General features: G+C 67.1%; 4 protein-coding genes and 1 non-coding gene across 9 annotated transcripts; 1 reads left to right on the top strand and 4 right to left on the bottom strand.

The window, feature by feature from the left end:
* Nucleotides 1-81: 81 nt before the first annotated feature.
* Nucleotides 82-2,480, bottom strand: CGREF1 (cell growth regulator with EF-hand domain 1). Its single transcript, XM_058836430.1, has 5 exons — nt 1,495-2,480; nt 1,158-1,229; nt 933-1,003; nt 728-849; nt 82-650 (listed from the first exon to the last, which is right to left on the bottom strand). The coding sequence occupies exons 1-5, from the start codon at nt 2,478-2,480 to the stop codon at nt 228-230; spliced, it is 1,674 nt and encodes a 557-aa protein (XP_058692413.1). The 3' UTR covers nt 82-227.
* PREB (prolactin regulatory element binding) lies at nt 2,409-5,886 on the bottom strand. 4 transcript variants are annotated; one of them, XM_058836431.1, is made up of 9 exons: nt 5,685-5,886; nt 5,290-5,482; nt 4,322-4,533; nt 3,839-3,919; nt 3,639-3,766; nt 3,111-3,284; nt 2,970-3,042; nt 2,738-2,897; nt 2,409-2,645 (listed from the first exon to the last, which is right to left on the bottom strand). In XM_058836431.1, exons 1-9 carry the CDS (start codon nt 5,841-5,843, stop codon nt 2,551-2,553), a joined length of 1,275 nt encoding a protein of 424 aa, XP_058692414.1. In that variant the 5' UTR covers nt 5,844-5,886; the 3' UTR covers nt 2,409-2,550. The 4 variants fall into 4 exon arrangements, with proteins under 4 accessions (XP_058692414.1, XP_058692415.1, XP_058692416.1 ...); XM_058836432.1 differs by having other exon boundaries at nt 3,639-3,763; XM_058836433.1 differs by having other exon boundaries at nt 5,709-5,883.
* Nucleotides 5,887-6,727: 841 nt separating this feature from the next.
* On the bottom strand, nt 6,728-12,808 carry SLC5A6 (solute carrier family 5 member 6). Of its 2 annotated transcripts, none has more exons than XM_058835602.1 (16): nt 12,679-12,808; nt 9,893-10,327; nt 9,752-9,817; nt 9,624-9,675; nt 9,481-9,548; nt 9,240-9,394; nt 8,933-9,073; nt 8,717-8,846; nt 8,564-8,652; nt 8,380-8,492; nt 8,218-8,285; nt 8,019-8,105; nt 7,720-7,904; nt 7,538-7,641; nt 7,350-7,471; nt 6,728-7,252 (listed from the first exon to the last, which is right to left on the bottom strand). In XM_058835602.1, exons 2-16 carry the CDS (start codon nt 10,220-10,222, stop codon nt 7,100-7,102), a joined length of 1,863 nt encoding a protein of 620 aa, XP_058691585.1. In that variant the 5' UTR covers nt 10,223-10,327; nt 12,679-12,808; the 3' UTR covers nt 6,728-7,099. The 2 variants fall into 2 exon arrangements, with proteins under 2 accessions (XP_058691585.1, XP_058691583.1); XM_058835600.1 differs by lacking the exon at nt 12,679-12,808 and adding an exon at nt 12,428-12,562.
* On the top strand, nt 12,538-15,273 carry ATRAID (all-trans retinoic acid induced differentiation factor). Its single transcript, XM_058835603.1, has 7 exons — nt 12,538-12,909; nt 13,259-13,389; nt 13,737-13,808; nt 14,545-14,616; nt 14,682-14,803; nt 14,892-14,992; nt 15,090-15,273. Exons 1-7 carry the CDS (start codon nt 12,826-12,828, stop codon nt 15,192-15,194), a joined length of 687 nt encoding a protein of 228 aa, XP_058691586.1. The 5' UTR covers nt 12,538-12,825; the 3' UTR covers nt 15,195-15,273.
* A 291-nt stretch (nt 15,274-15,564) lies between these two features.
* Nucleotides 15,565-15,728, bottom strand: LOC131578379 (U1 spliceosomal RNA). Its single transcript, XR_009277470.1, has one exon. It is a non-coding gene; the product is annotated as a U1 spliceosomal RNA (small nuclear RNA).
* Nucleotides 15,729-18,252: the final 2,524 nt, after the last annotated feature.

Below are 18,252 nucleotides of genomic sequence, written 5' to 3'. Positions count from 1 at the left end.
GCTGTGCCCCCCTTGCCCTGGCTGGGGTCCCCCTGCCCCGGGATGCACTGACCACAGCCAAGGTCACCAGCAGTGCCTCTATTTCTCCATCCGATGCATGACAGAGGGGAGCACATGACCCCAGCCCTCCTTGGGCCCAGCAGCCTGGCCATGGGGCATCCCCCTGCCACTCTGGCCTGAGTCGGGCAGGGAGCAGTCAGGGCATTGCATCCCACAGTCCCCACTGCCTACCCCTCCCCATGGTCCCTCCAGGCTGGGGCTGCCTGCTCCTCAGGGGCTTCAGCCTCAGGGGCTTCCTCTTCCTCTGGGGCATCAGTACCGGGGGCTTCGGCCTCAGGGATGACTTCTGCCTCCAAGGCCTCAGCATTGGGAGATTCCACCTTGAGGGATTCCACCTTGGGATCTCCAGCCTCAGTGGCTGCCTGTCCTGGGCTTCTCAACCCCAGGTCCTGCCTGGGCATCGCTGCACCCCCCCCAGGCCCAGCCCCAGCCCCAGCCCCTGCCTGCTGCTCGAGGGGGGGCTGTCCTGGGGGTCCCTGGTCCTCGCCAGGCAAGAGCGCCTCAGGGGGGTCCAGCAGCTCAGAGGGGTCCAGCAGCCCATCCCCATTCAAGTCCTGCGTTGCCAGGGCTTGGTCCACCAGTGCAGCCACCTACAGGGGTGGGGAACAGGATGAGGGCCTGCCCAGGGGCTCTCCGGGGTATGAGAAGCCATCCCTGTGGGACCCACCATGTCAGGGTCTGGCTGCCCCCCAGCCTGTGCCAGCACCGTGCCAAGTAACTGCAGCAGCTCCAGCCCATCCAGGCGCCTGCTCTGGTCGTGGTCATGGAGCACAAAGAGGTAGAGCAGGGCTGTGGGGTATGGGGTGCTGTGGGGCTGGGGTCCCTGGCCCCACGAGCCCCTCAGCCCCCCATCACCGCCCCGGTGGCCTTACCCTGCTCCCGTGTCATGGCCTCCACGTCCCGCTGCGGTGGCCCCAGGCTCCGCACTGCGCTCCGCAGCAGCCTGCGGGGGGAGCAGGGCTGGGCTGGGAATGCACCTGCCTCAAGGCCAGCCGGGCACTGTCCGTGCCCTCCACCCACCACTGTGCCCCCCCAGCCCCAAAGCACAGCCCTGGGCCGTGCTGGGGGTCCCAGCGCTCCCCAGGGCAGGGACTCACAGCAGTGCAGGTGACTCCAGGCTCAGCGGGTCAGGGTACGGATCCACGATTGTGGCCACGGGGGGCTCAGGCCTGGCCAAGAGACGGGGGGTTATCCGTGGTGGGGCTGCCCACGCCGGCCTGACGCCCCCCACCCACGGCTCCTGCAGATCCACGAGTGCCGTCCCTCACTGGGCAGCCTGGGAGCCCCTCCCATGGCCGTCCTGTAGTCCACCTGTGCCCCTGCACCCATGGAAACACCACAGCTCTGCCTTCCCTTAGCTGTGTCCCCCCGTTCCACTGCCTCCATAACTGTGTCCCCCCGTTCCACTGCCTCCATAGCTGTGTCCCCCCGTACCTGTTGGTCCCCTCCCTGGGGGCGGCCCGGGCCGCTGGCCCCAGCAGCAGCAGCAGCAGCAGGATCAGCATCACCGGCCACTTCCTCACCCGCCACCTCGGGCTGCGGCGGGACGGGAACACCGGGGCCGGGGCTGGCCCTGCCCGGGGGTCGGCGGGAGGGCCCGAGGGAACCGGGCGCTGGGAGAGGGGCGGGGGCTCCGGGAGCTGCCCCGGTTCCAGCACGGCGGGGACGCGCTCGCACGGGTGGGAGGGTGCGCGGGGAACGCGGAGCGCGTCGCACCCAGCGCTCCCCCGGTACCCGCTCACCCGGCACGCGCCCGACCCGGTACCGCCGGTGTCCCCCGGTACCCGCTCACTCAGCCCCGTTCGCGTGTCGCTGCCGCCCGCCCCGCCCCGGGGCCACGTAGCCGACACGTCTCGGCCCTGCCACCGGGGCCAGAGCGGCCCCGCCCGCCCCGGCGCTGCCCTGCCCGCGGGGAGCGGGGATCCAGCCCCACGCAGGGCGTCCCGGGGGTAACCGGGACCCGGCCCCTCTGAACTGGGGCCAGGGATGGGTGCCCGGTCACAGCCGTGCCGGGGGTGAGACCCCCCTAAGCCCCTCATGGTCCCGGGCACAGCCGGGCCAGCCCAGCGGCACCGAACCTGCAGCAGCACCGCAGACTGTGCCGGTACACACGGGCCCCGCTGGCCCTGGGGGCACAGACCGGCCCCCGAGGGCACACACGGCCCGGAGCGCGATGCCCTCAGCCCCAGGCCCGCTCTCCCAGCACACGTGGACAACACTGCCTTCATGCTCCAGTTTAATGGCAGCAGCAGGGCGGGGGGCCAGCAGGACGCTCTTCTCCCGAAGACCCCCCTGTCGCGGGGCCAGCCCTGCACTGCTGCCAGCACAGTCCCACAGGGACGGCGCCCTGCCTGGATCCCTGGCTCCAATCTGCTCCCCGAGCACCAGCGGGGACAGCGGGGCCAGGGGTGGTCCCTCATGTCCTTCACAGTCTGTGTGGGGTAGGTGGAGGCTGGGGGATTGCTGGGGGTCCCTCCGGAGGCCAGGGGGCTACAGGAAGCCTGGGAAGGCGAGCTGCAGCAGCAAGATGGTGGCCACGATGAGCCCGGCACAGAGCAGCAGCAGCAGCCAGACAGGGAGGGAGCCTGTGGGACAGAGAAGGGTGAGAGGGAGCTGCAGCCCCCCGGGCAGAGGAGGAGCAGAGGCACGGCAGCCCCCAGGCAGCCCCCAGACGTACGGCGGGTGGGCAGCAGGTGCAGCTTGCAGCGGCTGTCCACGGCCACGCTGAGCAGGGCAGCCTCGTGGCCCCCCAGCAGCTCCCGCCCGGGCCAGCTCTCGGGGATGAAGGCCACGTCAGTCACCACAATGCCGTGGGCCTCCTTCACGTAGTACAATCTCTGGGGGGACACAAGAGGTGAGGGGATGTTTGGGGGCCAGTGGGGCTGCCCCACGCCCCTGCCCCAGCTCACCTGCAGTGAGAAGGCAATGTGGATGGCCACGGAGCCCGTCACTGTGCCCAGCCCCAGGAAGGTGCCCGAATCACTATGAGGGGAGGGTAGTGAGTGGGGGCTGCCATGGCCCCCACCCCGTACCCACTGGCCCTGGGGTACCTGATGGAGAGGCAGGAGACCACCTCGGAGCCACAGGGCCGCGTCAGCAGTGGCAGGAAGCTCTTCCCATCCCACTTGGTCAGGTAGCAGGGTGGGGGGCGGCGCTCCCGCTTGTGGGGCACCTGCACTGTGTAGAGCCGCAGAGCCCCGGCACTGCCCTCCACAGCCCCAAACCTGCCGCAGGGGAGAGGGGCACCAGGGGGCATGAGATCCACGGGGCACAGGGGGGATATGGGGTACATGGGATGGAGCCCTCCAGCACCACCTCTCTCCCAATCCAAACCTGCCCCCAGCCCCCTCCCCATACAGCTTTCAACAGAGGTCAAGAGACCGCATCCCACACACCCAGCAGGGCAGAGCAGCAGGCGGGGGGGGCCCATTCCCACTGCTCCCTCCCCACTCTCTGCCCCGTGACCTGGCCCTGAAGACCATGGCCCCAGCCCCAGGCCCCTGCCCTGTCCCCAGCCCAGTCCCAGTGCCCCAAGCCCAGCCCTCTGATCTCCCCCTGGCCCCATCCCCAGCCCTCACCGGCAGGCCTGGTAGCGATAGGCCTTGTCGGGGATGCCGGGCAGGTTCTCGTGCCAGCGCAGCCCCGTCACCAGCTGGTCCTGCTGCCACACACAGCACTGGAAGTCCCTCCCCGCCGTCACCACCTGCTGCACACAGCACAGGGGTCTGAGACCACTCTCCTGCAGGGCCAGGGACCTGGGGAGCCACCTGACACCCACCTTGTTGTCAGGGCCCAGCGCGATGTCCTCAATCTCCCCATCGTGGGCTCTGAACTCCAACATCTTCCTCATGCTGGGGAACTGCAGGGGCAGAGCTGGTGTGGGCACTGGGCACGGGCCAGGCCCTGCCGCAGTCCCGGGCAGGTGTGGGGGGAGCAGCGTTAGGAAACTGCAGGTGCTGCCGATCGGCCGTCCCTGCCCAACGTGTGCTGCCACCGGCACCGCAACGGCAGCCGCCGCTCTTCCGTGTGTGTCCCCAGCTCCCCCTGCCCACCCCGGGCCCTGTGCCTGGCCTTCAATCCACCGTGCCCCCGTCCATTCCCCCATGCCCCTTCCTGGCTCCCCCACGTCCCCCCAGCTCCCTGTGTCTGCCCTGGCTCCCCCACGCTCACCTCTGCTCTCACCTGCCCACCTCCACTCTCCCGTGCCCCCCAGCCCCGCTGTCCAGCCTGGCTCCGTGTGTCCCCCGCCGCCCGTGCCCACCTCCCAGAGGCGCAGGAAGCCGTCAGCCCCGCCGGTGGCGAGCAGGGCTCCGTCGGCGCTGAAGCGCACGGCCTTCTGCAGGGCGTCGGGGCTGAAGTCGGTGCGCACGCGCTGCAGGCTCTCCACCCTCACCTCGCGGGCCCGGCTCTGCGAGCTCCCCGCTGCCCCCCCGGCAGGGCCTCGCCGCCGCCGCGCCCCCTTCTCCTCGCTGCCTGCGGGTGGGACACGGCTGCCACAGGGGGTCCACAGAGCCCCTCCCCAGAACGCCCCGCAGCCCCACGGCTCCCCACACCCTGCCCCACTGCACCCCAGGGCTCACTGTGCCCCAGGCACAGCAGGGTTCAGGGCAGGCACAAGGCCGTGGGGGGGCTTCCATCCCCAGAGCTCCCCACGGCACCCAGGACAGGCCCTGGGGGGTTCCAGGACAGCGTCCAACCCCAAAGCTCCACGTGGCACCCCGGGCAGGCACAGGGCAGACACAGGACAGGGATGGAGGGGCTCAGGGCAATGCTCATCCCCAAGCCACCCCGCAGACACCCAGACCCCCACTCCCTGCCCTCCAGCACCCAGGGCAGGCGCAGGGGAGATCCAGGGTGAGCATGGGAGGTCCACAGCTGTACCCCGGTCCCAAAGCACCCCACAGCCCCCCACACTCTGGCCACAGCATCCAGGGGCAGGGGGGGCACAAGGGAGCCCCAGGGCAGTGTCCCATCCCCAAAGCTCACCATGGTAACCAGGGCAAGCACAGAGAAGAAGGTTCAGGACAGGCAGCCAGGGGCTCAAGGCAGTGCCCCATCCCCGAGCCATCCTGCCCCATGGCACCCAAGGCAGGCAAGGGGAGGGGGATTCAAGGCAGGCACAGGGGAGATCCAGGGTGGGCAGGAGGGGAATTCAGGGCCATCCCGACAGCACACCACAGCTCCGGGGGCAAGCGCCTGGCAGCGCCAGGCGGTGAAGCGATGTCTCACCCTCTGTCCCGGCGGTGGCCGGCCCCTCGGGCTCCTGCAGGCTGAAGCGCAGGATGTGGCAGCTGTTGTCCTGCCCGGCCGCAATGACGTCCCCGGCCAGCGCCATGGTCATGGTGGCGCGGGTTTCGGTGTCGTGGCAGTGCAGCAGCGACGCGCTGAGCTGGCCCCCGATCTGCTCCAGCTGCAGGAAATGCTGCGGGGCGGGACGGCCCGGTCACGGCCCCGCCGCTCCCCGGGGACACGCACGCCGGGAGCCGGGAGCCGGGAGCCGGGCCCGTCCGCGCCCCACGCCCGCAGCCCGGACACCCCAAAGCCCTCGGGCCCCGCCGCGCTCGGCGCTCCCGCAGACACCGGGCCCTTCCGAGCCCCTCAGCCCCCCGCGCCCCTCTCCGCACCGCCCTGTCCCCGCTCCGCCGCACCACGCCATTCCGGATGCCGGTCTTGGCGGCGCCTCCGCCGCCGGCGGTGATGGCGAGCGGCCGCCGCGCGTGCAGGCGGACGGTGTAGAGCGGGAACGGCGCCCGGTACAGCTCGGCGGGACGCCGGGGCGCCATGACAGCGACGTGACGTCAGCGCGCCGTGACCTCAGCACGCTGTTACGTCACACCCCATCCCCCGGGGGTGTGGCCAATCGGGCTCGAGACCTCGGGGGGCGCGAGGGGCGGGGGCGCGAGGTCACGTGGGACAGACCGGGGACAGACCGGGGACGGGGGAACCACCGGGAAACGGGGTCCGGGGCACGGGACAGACCGGGGACTGGGGGATCCACCGGGAAACGGGGTCCCGGGAACGGGACAGACCGGGGACTGGGGAATCCACCGGGAAACGGGGTCCGGGGAACGGGACAGACCGGGGACTAGGGGATCCACCGGGAAACGGGGTCCGGGGAACGGGACAGACCGGGGATTGGGGCATCCACCGGGAAACGGGGTCCGGGGAACGGGACAGACCGGGGATTGGGGGATCCACCGGGAAACGGGGTCCGGGGAACGGGACAGACCGGGGACAGACCAGGGATTGGGGGTGCGGGGGAAACGGGGTCCTGGGCACGGGCCAGCCCGGGGCCAGCAAGGGGATTGGGGGTGCGGGGATGGGGGGTGCGGGGAAACGGGGTCCTGAGCACGGGACAGCGGGGACAGCCCCGTGATTGGGGAAACAGCGGCTCCTGGGGGACAGTGGGACCCCCCAATATCTCCAATAGGAGACAGAGGTCCTGTAGCTCCATGGGGACCCCAGTGGTTGGAAAAATGGGGCTCCTGCGGGCTCCTGGGGGACGGTGGGAATACCCCAGTGTCTGGGGAGGCGGCAGTCTGGTGTGCCCTGTGGGCTCTTGGAGGACAGGGGAGACACCCCGGTCACTGCAGGGGTGCCGGGGGTTCCGTGGCCAGCCCACAGCTGGGGGAGCTGGGGTTCCCGGGATGCAGCAGGGAACAGGCTGTTCCTTGGGACCCTCCGACACCTGTGCTCCAGAAACATTTATTGGGGGGACACCAGACACAAAGACAGGTGACAGGGGCTGGGGGGGCACTCGGCACCCTGAGGGGTCCGGGCAGCCCCCAGCCCTGGAGCAGTGTGTAAGGCACGTGGCTGGGCCGGGGGTACCGGACAATGTCCCAGCCCGGAGAGGGGGGCATCGCTCCAACACCCCCAGGCCATGGTCCCAGAGCCCCTCGGGCGGGGGGCAGCCCACCAGTCTCCCCACAGAGACCCAACCGCCTGACATTTGGCACTCCCCAGCTGCCTGTGGATGCCCCAGCAGGGTTTGCATCCCCTGAGCAGGGGTGTGGCCAAGACCCCCATGCTGGGGGCATCAGAAAGAGGTTTCCTGCACGGTGTACATGGGGGCACCAGCACTGCGGATGTACCCCTGTCCTTCCTCCTTCCCCTGCTGGTCGGGGCCCGGGGGGAGCAGGCCATTGGGCACCCCATTGTTCTTCTCCATGGCGTCCACATGGCTGGGGCCCTGTGGGGACAGAGCGGGGGGCAGGGGAGGCACAGGGGCATGGGGGGTACACACCCATGCTGCCCTCCCCCCGGGGTGCTGGGGGTCTGTCCCTCACCTGGACAGCGTCGCCTCCCCCACAGCACAACCACTGCCGGATTTTGGGGGGCAGGCAGCAGAGCAGCCATGGCAGCACGGGGGAGATGGTGCGGGGGTCCAGTGCCGCCGCCGGCGTGGGGCCTGGGGGTACAGGGCCGTGAGTGGGGCAGGGGGATCACGGTGTCCCCCCCACCACCCCACACTCACCAGTGAGCAGGCTGACCAGGACCCCCACCAGGATGACCGTGGTGGAGTTGTGGGCACTGTACCACATGTAGGACAGGCTGTAGAAGCGCTGCAGCCCGGTGGGCCTGGGGGACACGGGGTCAGGAGGTGTGTGGAGCAGCACCTCCACACCCTGCACACCCTGAGCCTCCTGTCCCGCTCACCTTGGGGGTGCTGATGTGGGGGGCAGCAGGGTGGTAGCCAGGACAGTGCTGAGGTTGCCCACAGTGGACAGTGCTGTGCTGTTGGCTGGGGAGACCCCCTTGGCCCCCCCTGTGCTGTGCACGAAGCTGCCAATGCCTATCCAGAAAGCCATGACCAGTCCAGCCAGGAGCCCCACGACAGCTCCCTGTGACAGGGGACAAAGAAGGGCACCGGCCCCCGTCTGGACTCAGGGTGCCCCACACCCCCCCACACACCCAGACGGGGCTGGGGGACACTGACAGGGCCAGGGGACACTCACCGTGGGGTTGGCACAGGGGAAGAACATGCCGAGGCAGAAGAGCCCCAGGAGCGGACCCCCCACCATGCCGAAGATGCTGATGGCCGCCTGTGGGGACACGGCCTTCAGCACCAGCCCCACGCCCCTGGGGTGCCAGGGCCGGGGGTCCCTCACCCCATCTGGGGTGCCAGAGCCAGGGGTCCTGTGGCCCCGTGCCTACCTGCAGCACAGGTCCCAGCAAGGAGGACACATACGCCATCCCCAGGCACAGCAGCCCATAACCGAGAGCTGGGGAGGGCAGTGGGGTGTCATGGTGGTGCTGGGGATCCCCCCAGCATGCCAGCCCCGCGGCTGCAGCCCTGGCCACCCCCTGTCCGCTCACCCAGCAGCTTGGAGATCAGCGTGGCCCGCGACTCCGACAGCCCGGGGAAGTGCGGCCGCACCAGGTCCTCCATGGTCACCGTGGCCAGTGAGTTGAAGGCAGAGGAGATGGTGCTGGGGAGGAGAGGGAGCGGGAGGGGGCTTGGCCAGGACACCTGAACCACCCTCCCAGGGCTGCCACTCACCTGAGGGCACCGCTGAAGAGGCAGGCGACAAAGAGCCCGGGCAGCCCCGGCAGGTCCCGCAGCACGTCCATCACGAAGAACAGCACCAGCTGTGGCAGGAGGTCAGTGCAGGGCTTGGGGCAGCAGGGGACACGGGAGGGGGTCTTAACCCACCTGGTCAGAGGAGGCATAGCGCTGGCTGGGTGCCAGCGGGTGCTCCCGGTCATAGACGAACATGACGAGGCCGGTGAGGCAGCTGAGGCAGAGCACAATCTGCTGGCAGGGGAACACGGCGTAGCAGGAGCTGCGGGCGCCGTGCGGGTGTCAGACCTGGGGGAGTGAGGGGGGCCCATCCCCGCTGCAGGGACCCCCAGCCCCAGCCCCACTCACAGCTTGGCCTCCCGCTCGCTGCGGGCGCTGAGGTAGCGCTGCACCTGCGCCTGGTTCACCCCGTACAGCGACAGCATCATGAAGATCCCACCCACGGCCAGCGACCAGAAGGTGTGACGTTCCAGGGGGTTGGGGTCCAGGCTGTGGGGAGGGCCAGGGGCGTCATGGTGACATCTGCTCATTGGCACCCCACGGGAAAGAGGGCAGCAGGGATGGACCAGCACACCACACCGGGGTCCCTCTCCCCCACCCCAGGCTGCCCTAAGCGTCCCCACAGCGTGACGGGGGGTCCCAGGAGATCACTCACTCAATGCCGGAGATCTTGCCCTCCTGCTCAGCCACGCGCCAGACACGGGCCATGCCCCCCACCCGCCATGCGCCCACCACGATGACGGCAACCTGCCCCGCCAGCATCACCAGCGTCTGGAACACATCTGTCCAGATGACGGCCTTCAGCCCACCCTGGAGACACACGATGCCCATCACCACAGGGTCACAGCGCCCGCCCTGGGCAGGGGCACGGGGCACCTGCGGCGGCAGGGACTCACCAGCGTAGTGTAGAGCGTGCAGACCAGCCCCATGGTCAGCACCGCGCTCCAGAGGTCAAAGCCCGTCACTGGAAGTGCAGAGGACGTTAATGGGTGAGGGGCAGCAGCCTCCTGGCATGGCCCCCCAGCCGTCCTCACCGTACCTGCGTTGAGGGCCAGCGCGGGTGCGTAGAGCACCACGCCCATGTAGATGACCTGAGGGGAGGGAGAGCAGTGCTGAGCCATGCCCAGCCCCCGACCTCTGCACCCCCACGCCCTGAGCCCCACTCACCATCTGGAAGATAAAGGTGATGGTGCCGAAGACTCGCACCGTCTTGTTGAAGCGCAGCTCCAGGTACTGCAAAGAGAGGTCAGGGCACCTGACTGCAGGGTCTCTGTGGTCCCCCTGCGCTCCCCGTGTCCCTCTGCTCACCTCGTAGGTGCTGGTGATGCGCAGACGGTAGAAGACGGGGATGAAGATGTGCGCCGGGATGAGCAGCCCCAGGAAATAGGAGCAGCCAAGGAACCAGTACTCGGTGCCGAAGCGAAAGATCTCAGCTGGCACGCCCAGGATGGCCACAGCTGACTGGAAGGAGGCCAGCAGGGACAGGGCGACCGGCAGGCAGCCCATGTCACGGTTGGCTAGCAGGAACTCCTGCACCGTGCGCTGCCGGTCGCCGCTCAGCGCGTAGAACAGCCCGATGGCCGAGGACAGCACCAGCAGCAGCGCGAAGATGCCGTAGTCGATGGCCGTGAACTCCATGGTGAGCGTGTCCCTGTGCCGCTGCCCCGCCGGTGCCGCCCTGCCGGCCTCATGGGCACTCCTGACCCCGGCACGTCCTGACCAGCATCGGCCTGGCCCTGGCAGCTGCAGGAGGGACGTGTCAGTGCTGCAGGGACCTTCGCTCGCTCTGTCTCAGCCTCAAGGACCCAGAGCGGGGGAGAAGAATGGCTGGACCCTCCTCCTCCTCCTCCCTCTGGGCCGGGCTTGGCCACCCCCGGGCCGCCCCACCTGCCCCGCTGAAGGAAACTGGAGAGTCTTCAAAGAGCACCAAGACAATGGCTGCAAAAACAGTCCCACCCAGGCCCCCCGCAGCACCGGCACCAGCGGTGCCGGCAGAACTGGCCAAACCCAACACAGCCGCCTCCGGTGCAGGACAGCCCCAATCCCACCTGAGCCAAACGCAACACGACCACCCCTGGAGCTGCACAGCCTTGAGCCCGCAGTGCCGGTCCCACCCGAGCCAAACCCAACCTGGCCCAACCACCCCAGCCCTGCACAGCCCCACCAAACCCGGCAGCACCGGTCCCACCAGCACCTAAGTCAACCCAGCCCAACCACTCCAGCACCCCATGGCCCTGTAAGAACTGCCCCTGGTGCAAGAGCTTGGCCAAGCCCAGCGTAACTGCCCTGGCCCTAGTGCCAGCCCGATGCTCTGGGGCCAGCACAGCACAGCCAGCGCTGGGGCAGTGGCTCCTGCACCAGAATCGGCCCCACCAGCAGCCCCTGGACCTGCAGAGTACATGGATGGGGCTGGGGAGGTCGTGGAGTCCAGCCTGCACTGGAGAGGAGGGACAGGACAGCCTTGTCCCAGAGCACAGAAGCTGGCCAGGGTGACCCCCACACCACACACCCCACATGGCCAGGGATGGACACAGGGATGGAATGGACAGAGGGGAGCTGGCAGCCTCAGGGGCTCTGGGCATCAGCCAGGTGCAGCAGACACCTGAGCATCCAGCAGCTCTGGCACCCTGACCCTGCTCACAGGGCTCTCCCCAGAGCCCCCCCTGCTCTGCCCCGGCTCCAGCCACTGTGGAACAGGAGGGGACAGCTGGGCACACTGCTGCCCCTGCCTCCCCCCACATCCAGGGGACTGTGGGGACCTGGGAGCAGCTGGTGCCACAGGGCTGTGGATGCCCCCTGCCCTGGCCTGGGAGGGGGTGCAGGCTGCAGGGACCCTCTGTCCCAGCCGGGCAGCATTAGGGGCACAGGGAGGACAAGTCTGGAGCGGGGGTGGCAGGCAGGGAGTGGCACAGTGCCTGCTGTGATCCCGTCGTGATCCCTGGAGGAATGCTTGCCCGGGGAATGCCTGGTGGGATTAGGCTGAGCCCCTCCTGGCACCCCTGGCACAGCCTGCCTGGACCTGCCTGCCACAGGGCCGTGGGTGGCTGAGCTGGCGCGGGGCTCTGCGGCACCGGCAGTGTCTGGGTGGGGAATGGGGTGAGAGGGCAGCGTCTCTGCCACCACCAGCCCTGGCCCGTCCCTGATCAGGACACGGCTCCAGGCGCAGCAGCTCAGGGCCAGCGTCCAAGGTCACTCCCCACATTCCCCCATCCAGACTAAACATGGGAGGTTACATCGTGTCCCCAATGGTCACACAACCTCCTGAATGGCCCTGGCCAACACTCCTCTGCCCTACATTCCCCTCAGTGTCCCTGAGGCTCTGCTGCCTCCAGCCCTGGAGTCCCCACATCCCCATCACCTGGTGATCCCAAGCCCTGCTGTCCCTGTCACCCCACTGAGGCCGTGCTGCCCTCTCCCCCAGATGGGCCCAGAATGTCCCCACAAAACTCAGCAGCCCCAGGCTCGCTCTCCCAGCCTGGGGTGCCCCGTGTCCCCGAGTGGAGAACCTGCTGCCCCTGTCCCTGCCGTCCTCAGGCTGCCTTCCCCGGTGTCCCCCCTCCATCACACCCCTCCCTGTCACCCGTGTACCCGGGGACCTCGCCTGAGGCGCCCAGCGCTGTCCCCGCTGCCCTCAGGGGCTCTACTCCCCCTCCCCGGTGTCTCCGGTGATCGCGGTGTCCCTAACACAGGGCTCTGCTCCCCGTCCCCGGTGTCCCCCTCCCGGGGCTCTGCTCCCCGTCCCCGGTGTCCCCGGGGCCCCCATCCCGGGAGCCCGCGGTGCAGCCGGTCCCGGTGCGGGTGGCGGCGGTGACCTTGTCCCGGCGGCCCCGGTGCGACACTCACCGGCGGCGGCAGCACTCACTCACCCCATGTGCCGCCGCAGCCGGGGCGCGCCGGGATGACGCGGGCGGGGCGGGGCCGCTCCCGGTGCCGCTTCCGCACGGCGGCGTGACGGCATCACCGGGGACCCGCCTGCGGCTCCCGGCCCGATCCCATCCCCGATCCCCGGTCCCCGGTCCCCGATCCCCATCCCCGATCCCCGGTCCCCGGTCCCCGGCCCGGCCCCGCCGCGCTCCGCCCGCTCAGGCGGTCACCGTGCCCCGCTGCCCGCGCTGCCGGGGACTCTCCGTGGCCTCGTTCGGGTCCAGAGCGCGCCCGGCCCGTGGAGGCGGGGGCAGAACGGGCACGGCTCTGCCCCTCCCGCTCGGTGCTGCCCGCCGTGCGGCCCCGGTGGCGCGGGGATGCTCGGGGCTGGCGGGGCCGTGGGCGGGTTCGCGCTGCTGCTGCTGCCGCTGCTGCTGCCCCGGGCCGCCCGCGGGGCCGGGGTGAGCAACGGGGGGACAGGGCCGGGGGCACGGAAAGAAGGGGAGGGCCGGAAACGGGGGACCCCGGTGGGCAGAGGATGGCACGGATCAGAGGTGCCCGGAGGCCAGGGAGTGCCCGCACGGGGATGCCCGGATCGAGAGCTCCCCGGTGCGTCCCCGGTCGGGGGTGTCCCGAGGCCGGGGGCGCCCGGCTTGGAGGTGTCAGGGGAGTGGCGGGTTGCCCCAAGGCCGAGGAGGCTGTCCTTTAACGGGGAGCGGCGGTACCCGGGCTGCGGGGATACCCGGGGGTCGCACGGGGGTCGGGGGTGCCCCTGTGCCGGCGCTGCCCACTCCCCCTCCACCTCTCCAGGTGTGCGGGCTCTGCCCGGGGCCGCCGCGGAACGGCTCCATCGTGTCCCGGTTCTGTGAGTCCCGGGGCGACACTGAGACCGATGGGCGCTGCTGCCGGGAGCGGGCTCCATCCCCAGGGCGGCTTCTGGGGTACGGGGGGTCCGGGGGAGGACGGGGATGCCCGGGCTGGGGGCGAATCTGGGGTGCTGGGGGAGAATCTGGGGTGCTGGGGGCGAATCTGGGGTGCTGGGGGCGTCGGGGGCCGTGTGATGGGGGTGCTTGGGGGATGGAGGGTGCCGGGATGGGTTTTTGGGTTCACAGTGGTGTCAGGGGACTGGCAGGGCTGGGGAATGCCTGGATGGAGCGTGCTGGATGGTGGCATGTGAGGACCAGGTACGGGCAGGGGCCAGGATGGGTGCTGGGGGTCACAAGGGTGTTGGGGTAAAGTGTGGGGAGCAGGCGTAGTACTGTCTGCCCCAACCACTGCCCTTTCCCAGGCTGGACCTGAGCAACTGCTCCCTGCACGCTGTCCCCCCGGGGCTGGCCGAGGCCACTGGTGCCATTGTCCTGTGAGTTCCCCTGGGACCCCTCTGGCCCCTGCAAGGAGCTGGGCTGGGCTGGGAGGGGTTGGGGCAGGTTTGGTGGGACATTCCCATGGGCCCAGGCCAGCACAGCCGTGCCCTGCTGGTCCCAGGGACAGCGTGGCCCTCTCTGCCCTCGTGGCTGTCAGTAACAGTCCACAGGGTGTGAACAAACAGAAACCACCCCCATTTGTAAACGGGGAGCCCTGGGACAAATCTGACCAGGCAGCCTCCCCCCTGTGCCCAGTGGGAGCACGGGACAGATCCTTCTGGAGTTCTGTCATGGTGCACATTGTCACAGGACAGCTCTCCCGTGGGGGCCTGTGCTGGCAGGTGAGAGATGAGCCACTTGGTCACATCTTGACTTTTGCCACAGTTGCACACAGTGTCCTTGGCCCCAGGCTGGAGAGACGGGAGTCAGGGAGGTGACTCCAGGCTGGGACAGCCAGCCACGTCCAGGGCACTGTCAGGGCTCAGTGTCCAGTTGTGCCCAGTGAGCCGTGGTGGCCCTCGGGGCAGCATGACACCTCAGCTCATCAGTGTTTTTGTTAATGACCAAGCGGTCCCTTAGCAGCTCTGCAGAGACCTTTGAGCCCTGGCTGCAGGGCTGCACTCCCAGGGCCTCGGGTGGGGGGTCGTGGGTGCATGGAAAGCACCCGAGGTTCAGTGAGGTGCCAGGGTTACCCCCAGTGCCAGATGAGACTGAAGGTCCGTGTGTTCACAGGGACTTGACTGAGAACCCCGTGACAGCTCTCCCCAATGGTTCCTTCCTGGGCTTCATCCACCTGCAGAGCCTGTGAGTGCTGGGGGCAGGAGGGGCTGGGGGGTCACCGCGGTGCCTGTGCTGAGCTCTGCCCGCAGCGCGGTGCCGCTGACCCTGGAGTGTCCGGGCGGGAGTGACGCCTGGCAGGACGTGACAGTGGATGGGAGCAGCCGGCTGTGCCAGGGACAGAGGAACCCCTGCAACAGCTCTGTGGAGCTCGGTATGGTGGGGACTGACCCTGCAGTGTGTGCATGGGGCTGGCAGTGGGCTCTGGCCTCGGCCCCTGACCCCCTGCTCTGCTCTGCTAGCCTGGCCATGTCCTGAAAACTCTGTGTGTGCCCCTGACGGACCCGGCTTCACCCAGTGCCTCTGTGACAATCCCTTCCATGGCTACAAGTGCCTGCGTGAGGTGAGTTCCCGTGGGACTGAACCTCTCTCTGGCTGTGCCCCAGCCAGGTCAGCAGGGGCTGCAGGGAGCGGTGATGCTCACTCCTGTTCCCCGACAGGGCACGTTCCCGATGCTTCTCTTTGGAGGAATCCTGGGCACTGCCACTGTGTCCCTGTCCCTGCTGCTGTGGGGCACCCAGCGGAGGAAGGCCAAGACGCCCTGAGCAGGGCAGGGGGCCGTGCCTGGGCTGTAAGCTCTGAGGCCTGGGAGGCTCTCGGGATCAATAAAGCTGCAGGTCCTCACTGTGTGTCCGTCTGGTTCCTTCCCGGGGAAGGGCTGGCGCGCCGGGGCTCAGTGGCACCCACGGGAAGGGGCCAGGCCGGTTCCCACCCTCCCCACGCTGGGGCCGAAGCGGGGATGAGCAGCAGGAGCGGCGGCACCGGGAGCTGCCCGCCCTCCGTCACCTCCCCAGCCCCGGGGAGCAGCGCCGGCCTCGGCTCCTGGGAACGGTCTGTGGGGCAATTCCCCGATGGCAGCCGAAACAGCAACAGCACACATTCAACACATTCAATCTGTTCTTAAACCTCCAAAACCAGGGGAGAGCGCGAACGCAGTCCCCCACTACCACAAATTATGCAGTCGAGTTTCCCGCATTTGGGGAAATCGCAGGGGTCAGCACACCCGGAGTGCAAGGGATGAGCCTCGCCCTGGGAAAACCACCTGCCTGATCATGGTGTCTCCCCTGCCAGGTAAGTATGCCCAACCCCGCCCAGCGCCCACACACCCTGCCCGCCCCACGCCTCCCCAACACACGCCCACCCCGAGCCCGGCCCCGCACCCAACCGGCCCCGCGCTGCGGCCCGGCCCGCACGGCCCGGCCCGCGCAGCGCCCGCGGACGCGCGAGGACAGCGCGGGCTTTGTGCGGGCCGTGTCCCGGCATGCCGCGCGCGCCGCTCTGATTTGCATAACCCCGCCCACAAACCGCCCCGCACCGCTCCCTGCCCCGCTCTGATTTGCATAACCCCGCCCCCCGGGCTCACCCCCTGCCCCGCCCCCTCGGGGCCGGTCCCGCCGCTCCGCGGACCCGCCCGGCCCGGGCACCGCCGGGACCCCGCGTCCCGCGGCAGCCGCGGCCCCGAGCCCGCAGGAGCAGCTCTTCCCTCCGCTAGGGCCGGGTTCTGCTCCCAGGGAGCGGCCGATGGGGCGATGGGCACCATCTCCCGCTGCCGGAGTGACCTTTCCCCGGGCACTGCCCGCTCCGGCCGGTGACGCTCCCGGTGCCGCTCGTCCGGACAGTCCGGTCCTCTCGGGCTTCTCCCGAAGAAAAAAGATTGGCCGAGTGTGCGGCGTTCACTGGGGAATTGGGCAGTCACGAGTGTCTGTTCGCAGGTACTGATGAACAGCTAAAAAGTTCCATTCAAATCTCGAGAAATCATTTCCCCCTTTGAGCTGCATTTCCCCACTCAGGGCAAAGACAAGGTGACGCTGTTCCCCTCAGGGATAGCAGAAAAAACCTCTCACATCCAGCACCGCAAAGCGCCCCTTGGTCCCTGGGACCGAGGAGAGGGTGCCGGGGTTTGGGACGAGCCGATGAACGTCAGCAGTTCAGTTCCTGGAACTCCTGCACCGCTGGGTCCCGACGAGTTCGGCTTTTTCTCTGGGGGGATAAGAGCGGTAAATCCGAATTGGCAATAACCCAATCTCTAAAAAACAGCCTATTAACATTTCCAGTCCTCGGTGGGGCTCTCATTTTATCGGGGTTGGTCTTTTCTTACCGGCTTCGGTTCAGCTTTTATCGGACTCACGTTTGTCTCTTGCCTCGTTTTATAAATGAAATTAAAATTTTGACAACTAGGTCTCTTGGGTTAGTGGCTGTTTAATTAAAAAGGAATACAATTTAGTAAATTAAATTATAATTTGGTATAAAAATACAGTTTTATTTAAAAAATATAATTTAGCAGAAAATTACAATTTTTATATATAATCTGCTAATAATTAAGTATGATTAAAGCATAAGCAAAAGCACCCAGGGTATGGGGAGGACTTCTCACCCCACCTCACGTACAAAACCGACCGGGGTACAGAGGGGGTTCCCCACCCTGCCTCACGTACAAAACAAAGCACTCCCAGCTAAACTCATACACTGTGTGCTTATACATATTCATTCATGTCTCCCGTCAGTTTCCTCCTATTTCCCATTTTCCTGACTTTATGTCACTTTTCCTCACAGCCCATGCCTCACTTGTTGTTAGGGGGTCTCCAGTCTTCTTTTGGGGTCTTTTGGGGAAGGCTTCTCCTCTTCCTCGTTGTCCTTTGGAAAACCTCACAGGTTTGTGTGTGTGTACTAAGTGTTGTGTTATGTGAGTTACTAATTAGTCTGATATTTACTCATTTTAGACCCAATGCCTAAAGTCACTCTAATTTTGTCCATTTCAAGGCCATTTTCGTCTTGGGACATCACTGATCTTCCAAACTCCATCCTGTACCTCAATTTTAACATGTAACATCTGTAAAGGGGTACATCTGCCTTGTAACACCGATTCTTTTGATTGCTTCTGAGAATAACTTTCCAAATAGTTACAATTTACTTAGCACGAATCAATTCCATTTATTACAGCCGGGATTCCCAAAGCCCAAAGCAGTGGTATGAGCACACCTGAAACTTCCCCGGGCATTTCCTCCTCTTCCCCCAGGTTTCCCTGGAGAATGGGCAGAGCTGCACTTTCCATGCATTTTCCAGAGGAATACGCAAACCGGACAGAGCCCTTTGGAAAAGTGAATCGCGCATTTAAGCGGCACAGCGAACCCTGCCCGAGCCACGGCAAAGGGCACTCGGGCACGGGGAGAAAGCCACGGGGTCATTTTGCGTTCCCAGCGGCGAATTCCATGGCTTGTCTGAGGGATTTCCTGCCCCTGAGGGATTTCCTGCCCTGAGAGATTTCCTCCCATTGCAGCAGCAACAATGACCTTCCACTCAAAGCTCCCTCAGAGCCGGTAACTGTGGCCCAAGATATTCCAGTATCCACTGGAAAATCCAGTGTTCCACTCCCCGGCTTAAGCGCAAGCAAAGGATCGGCCGGGGAAACAGGAGATGCCTCCGGTCCCCTTCAGTCCAGCCCAATTTCTGCCTCTTCCGATTTTCCCTTCCGTCCCTGCTCGGCCCGTCCTGCCTGCACCGCATCCCCTGATGCTTTTGGAGCGCCGTGAATCCCGACTCAGACCTCGTCCCTGAAGCACACCTTGCCTTCTGCCGCTTCGCTGCCCCTGACCAGAGATTCGG

Source organism: Poecile atricapillus, chromosome 3, assembly GCF_030490865.1.
Source record: "Poecile atricapillus isolate bPoeAtr1 chromosome 3, bPoeAtr1.hap1, whole genome shotgun sequence".
Classification (NCBI taxonomy): Eukaryota; Metazoa; Chordata; class Aves; order Passeriformes; family Paridae; genus Poecile; species Poecile atricapillus.
This window is presented reverse-complemented; position numbering and strand designations above follow the sequence as displayed.

Bases quoted from the DNA above. Each gene is read 5' to 3' on its own strand.
- ATRAID (XM_058835603.1), top strand. From the start codon at position 12,826: ATGCTCGGGGCTGGCGGGGCCGTGGGCGGGTTCGCGCTGCTGCTGCTG. The intron at 14,617-14,681 runs GTGAGTGCTGGG...CTCTGCCCGCAG, and splicing joins TTCATCCACCTGCAGAGCCT to CGCGGTGCCGCTGACCCTGG. The intron at 14,804-14,891 runs GTATGGTGGGGA...CTGCTCTGCTAG, and splicing joins CAACAGCTCTGTGGAGCTCG to CCTGGCCATGTCCTGAAAAC.
- PREB (XM_058836431.1), bottom strand. From the start codon at position 5,843: ATGGCGCCCCGGCGTCCCGCCGAGCTGTACCGGGCGCCGTTCCCGCTC. The intron at 3,920-4,321 runs GTGGGCACGGGC...CTGCCCCTGCAG, and splicing joins GCTTCCTGCGCCTCTGGGAG to TTCCCCAGCATGAGGAAGAT. The intron at 2,646-2,737 runs GTACGTCTGGGG...TCTGTCCCACAG, and splicing joins GCACCTGCTGCCCACCCGCC to GCTCCCTCCCTGTCTGGCTG.
- SLC5A6 (XM_058835602.1), bottom strand. From the start codon at position 10,222: ATGGAGTTCACGGCCATCGACTACGGCATCTTCGCGCTGCTGCTGGTG. The intron at 9,549-9,623 runs GTACGGTGAGGA...CTGCACTTCCAG, and splicing joins CGCGCTGGCCCTCAACGCAG to TGACGGGCTTTGACCTCTGG. The intron at 8,653-8,716 runs GTGGGTTAAGAC...CTCCTGCCACAG, and splicing joins GCTATGCCTCCTCTGACCAG to CTGGTGCTGTTCTTCGTGAT.
- CGREF1 (XM_058836430.1), bottom strand. From the start codon at position 2,480: ATGAGGGACCACCCCTGGCCCCGCTGTCCCCGCTGGTGCTCGGGGAGC. The intron at 1,230-1,494 runs GTACGGGGGGAC...TCTCTTGGCCAG, and splicing joins CCCAGGGAGGGGACCAACAG to GCCTGAGCCCCCCGTGGCCA. The intron at 850-932 runs GTAAGGCCACCG...CATACCCCACAG, and splicing joins GGCCATGACACGGGAGCAGG to CCCTGCTCTACCTCTTTGTG.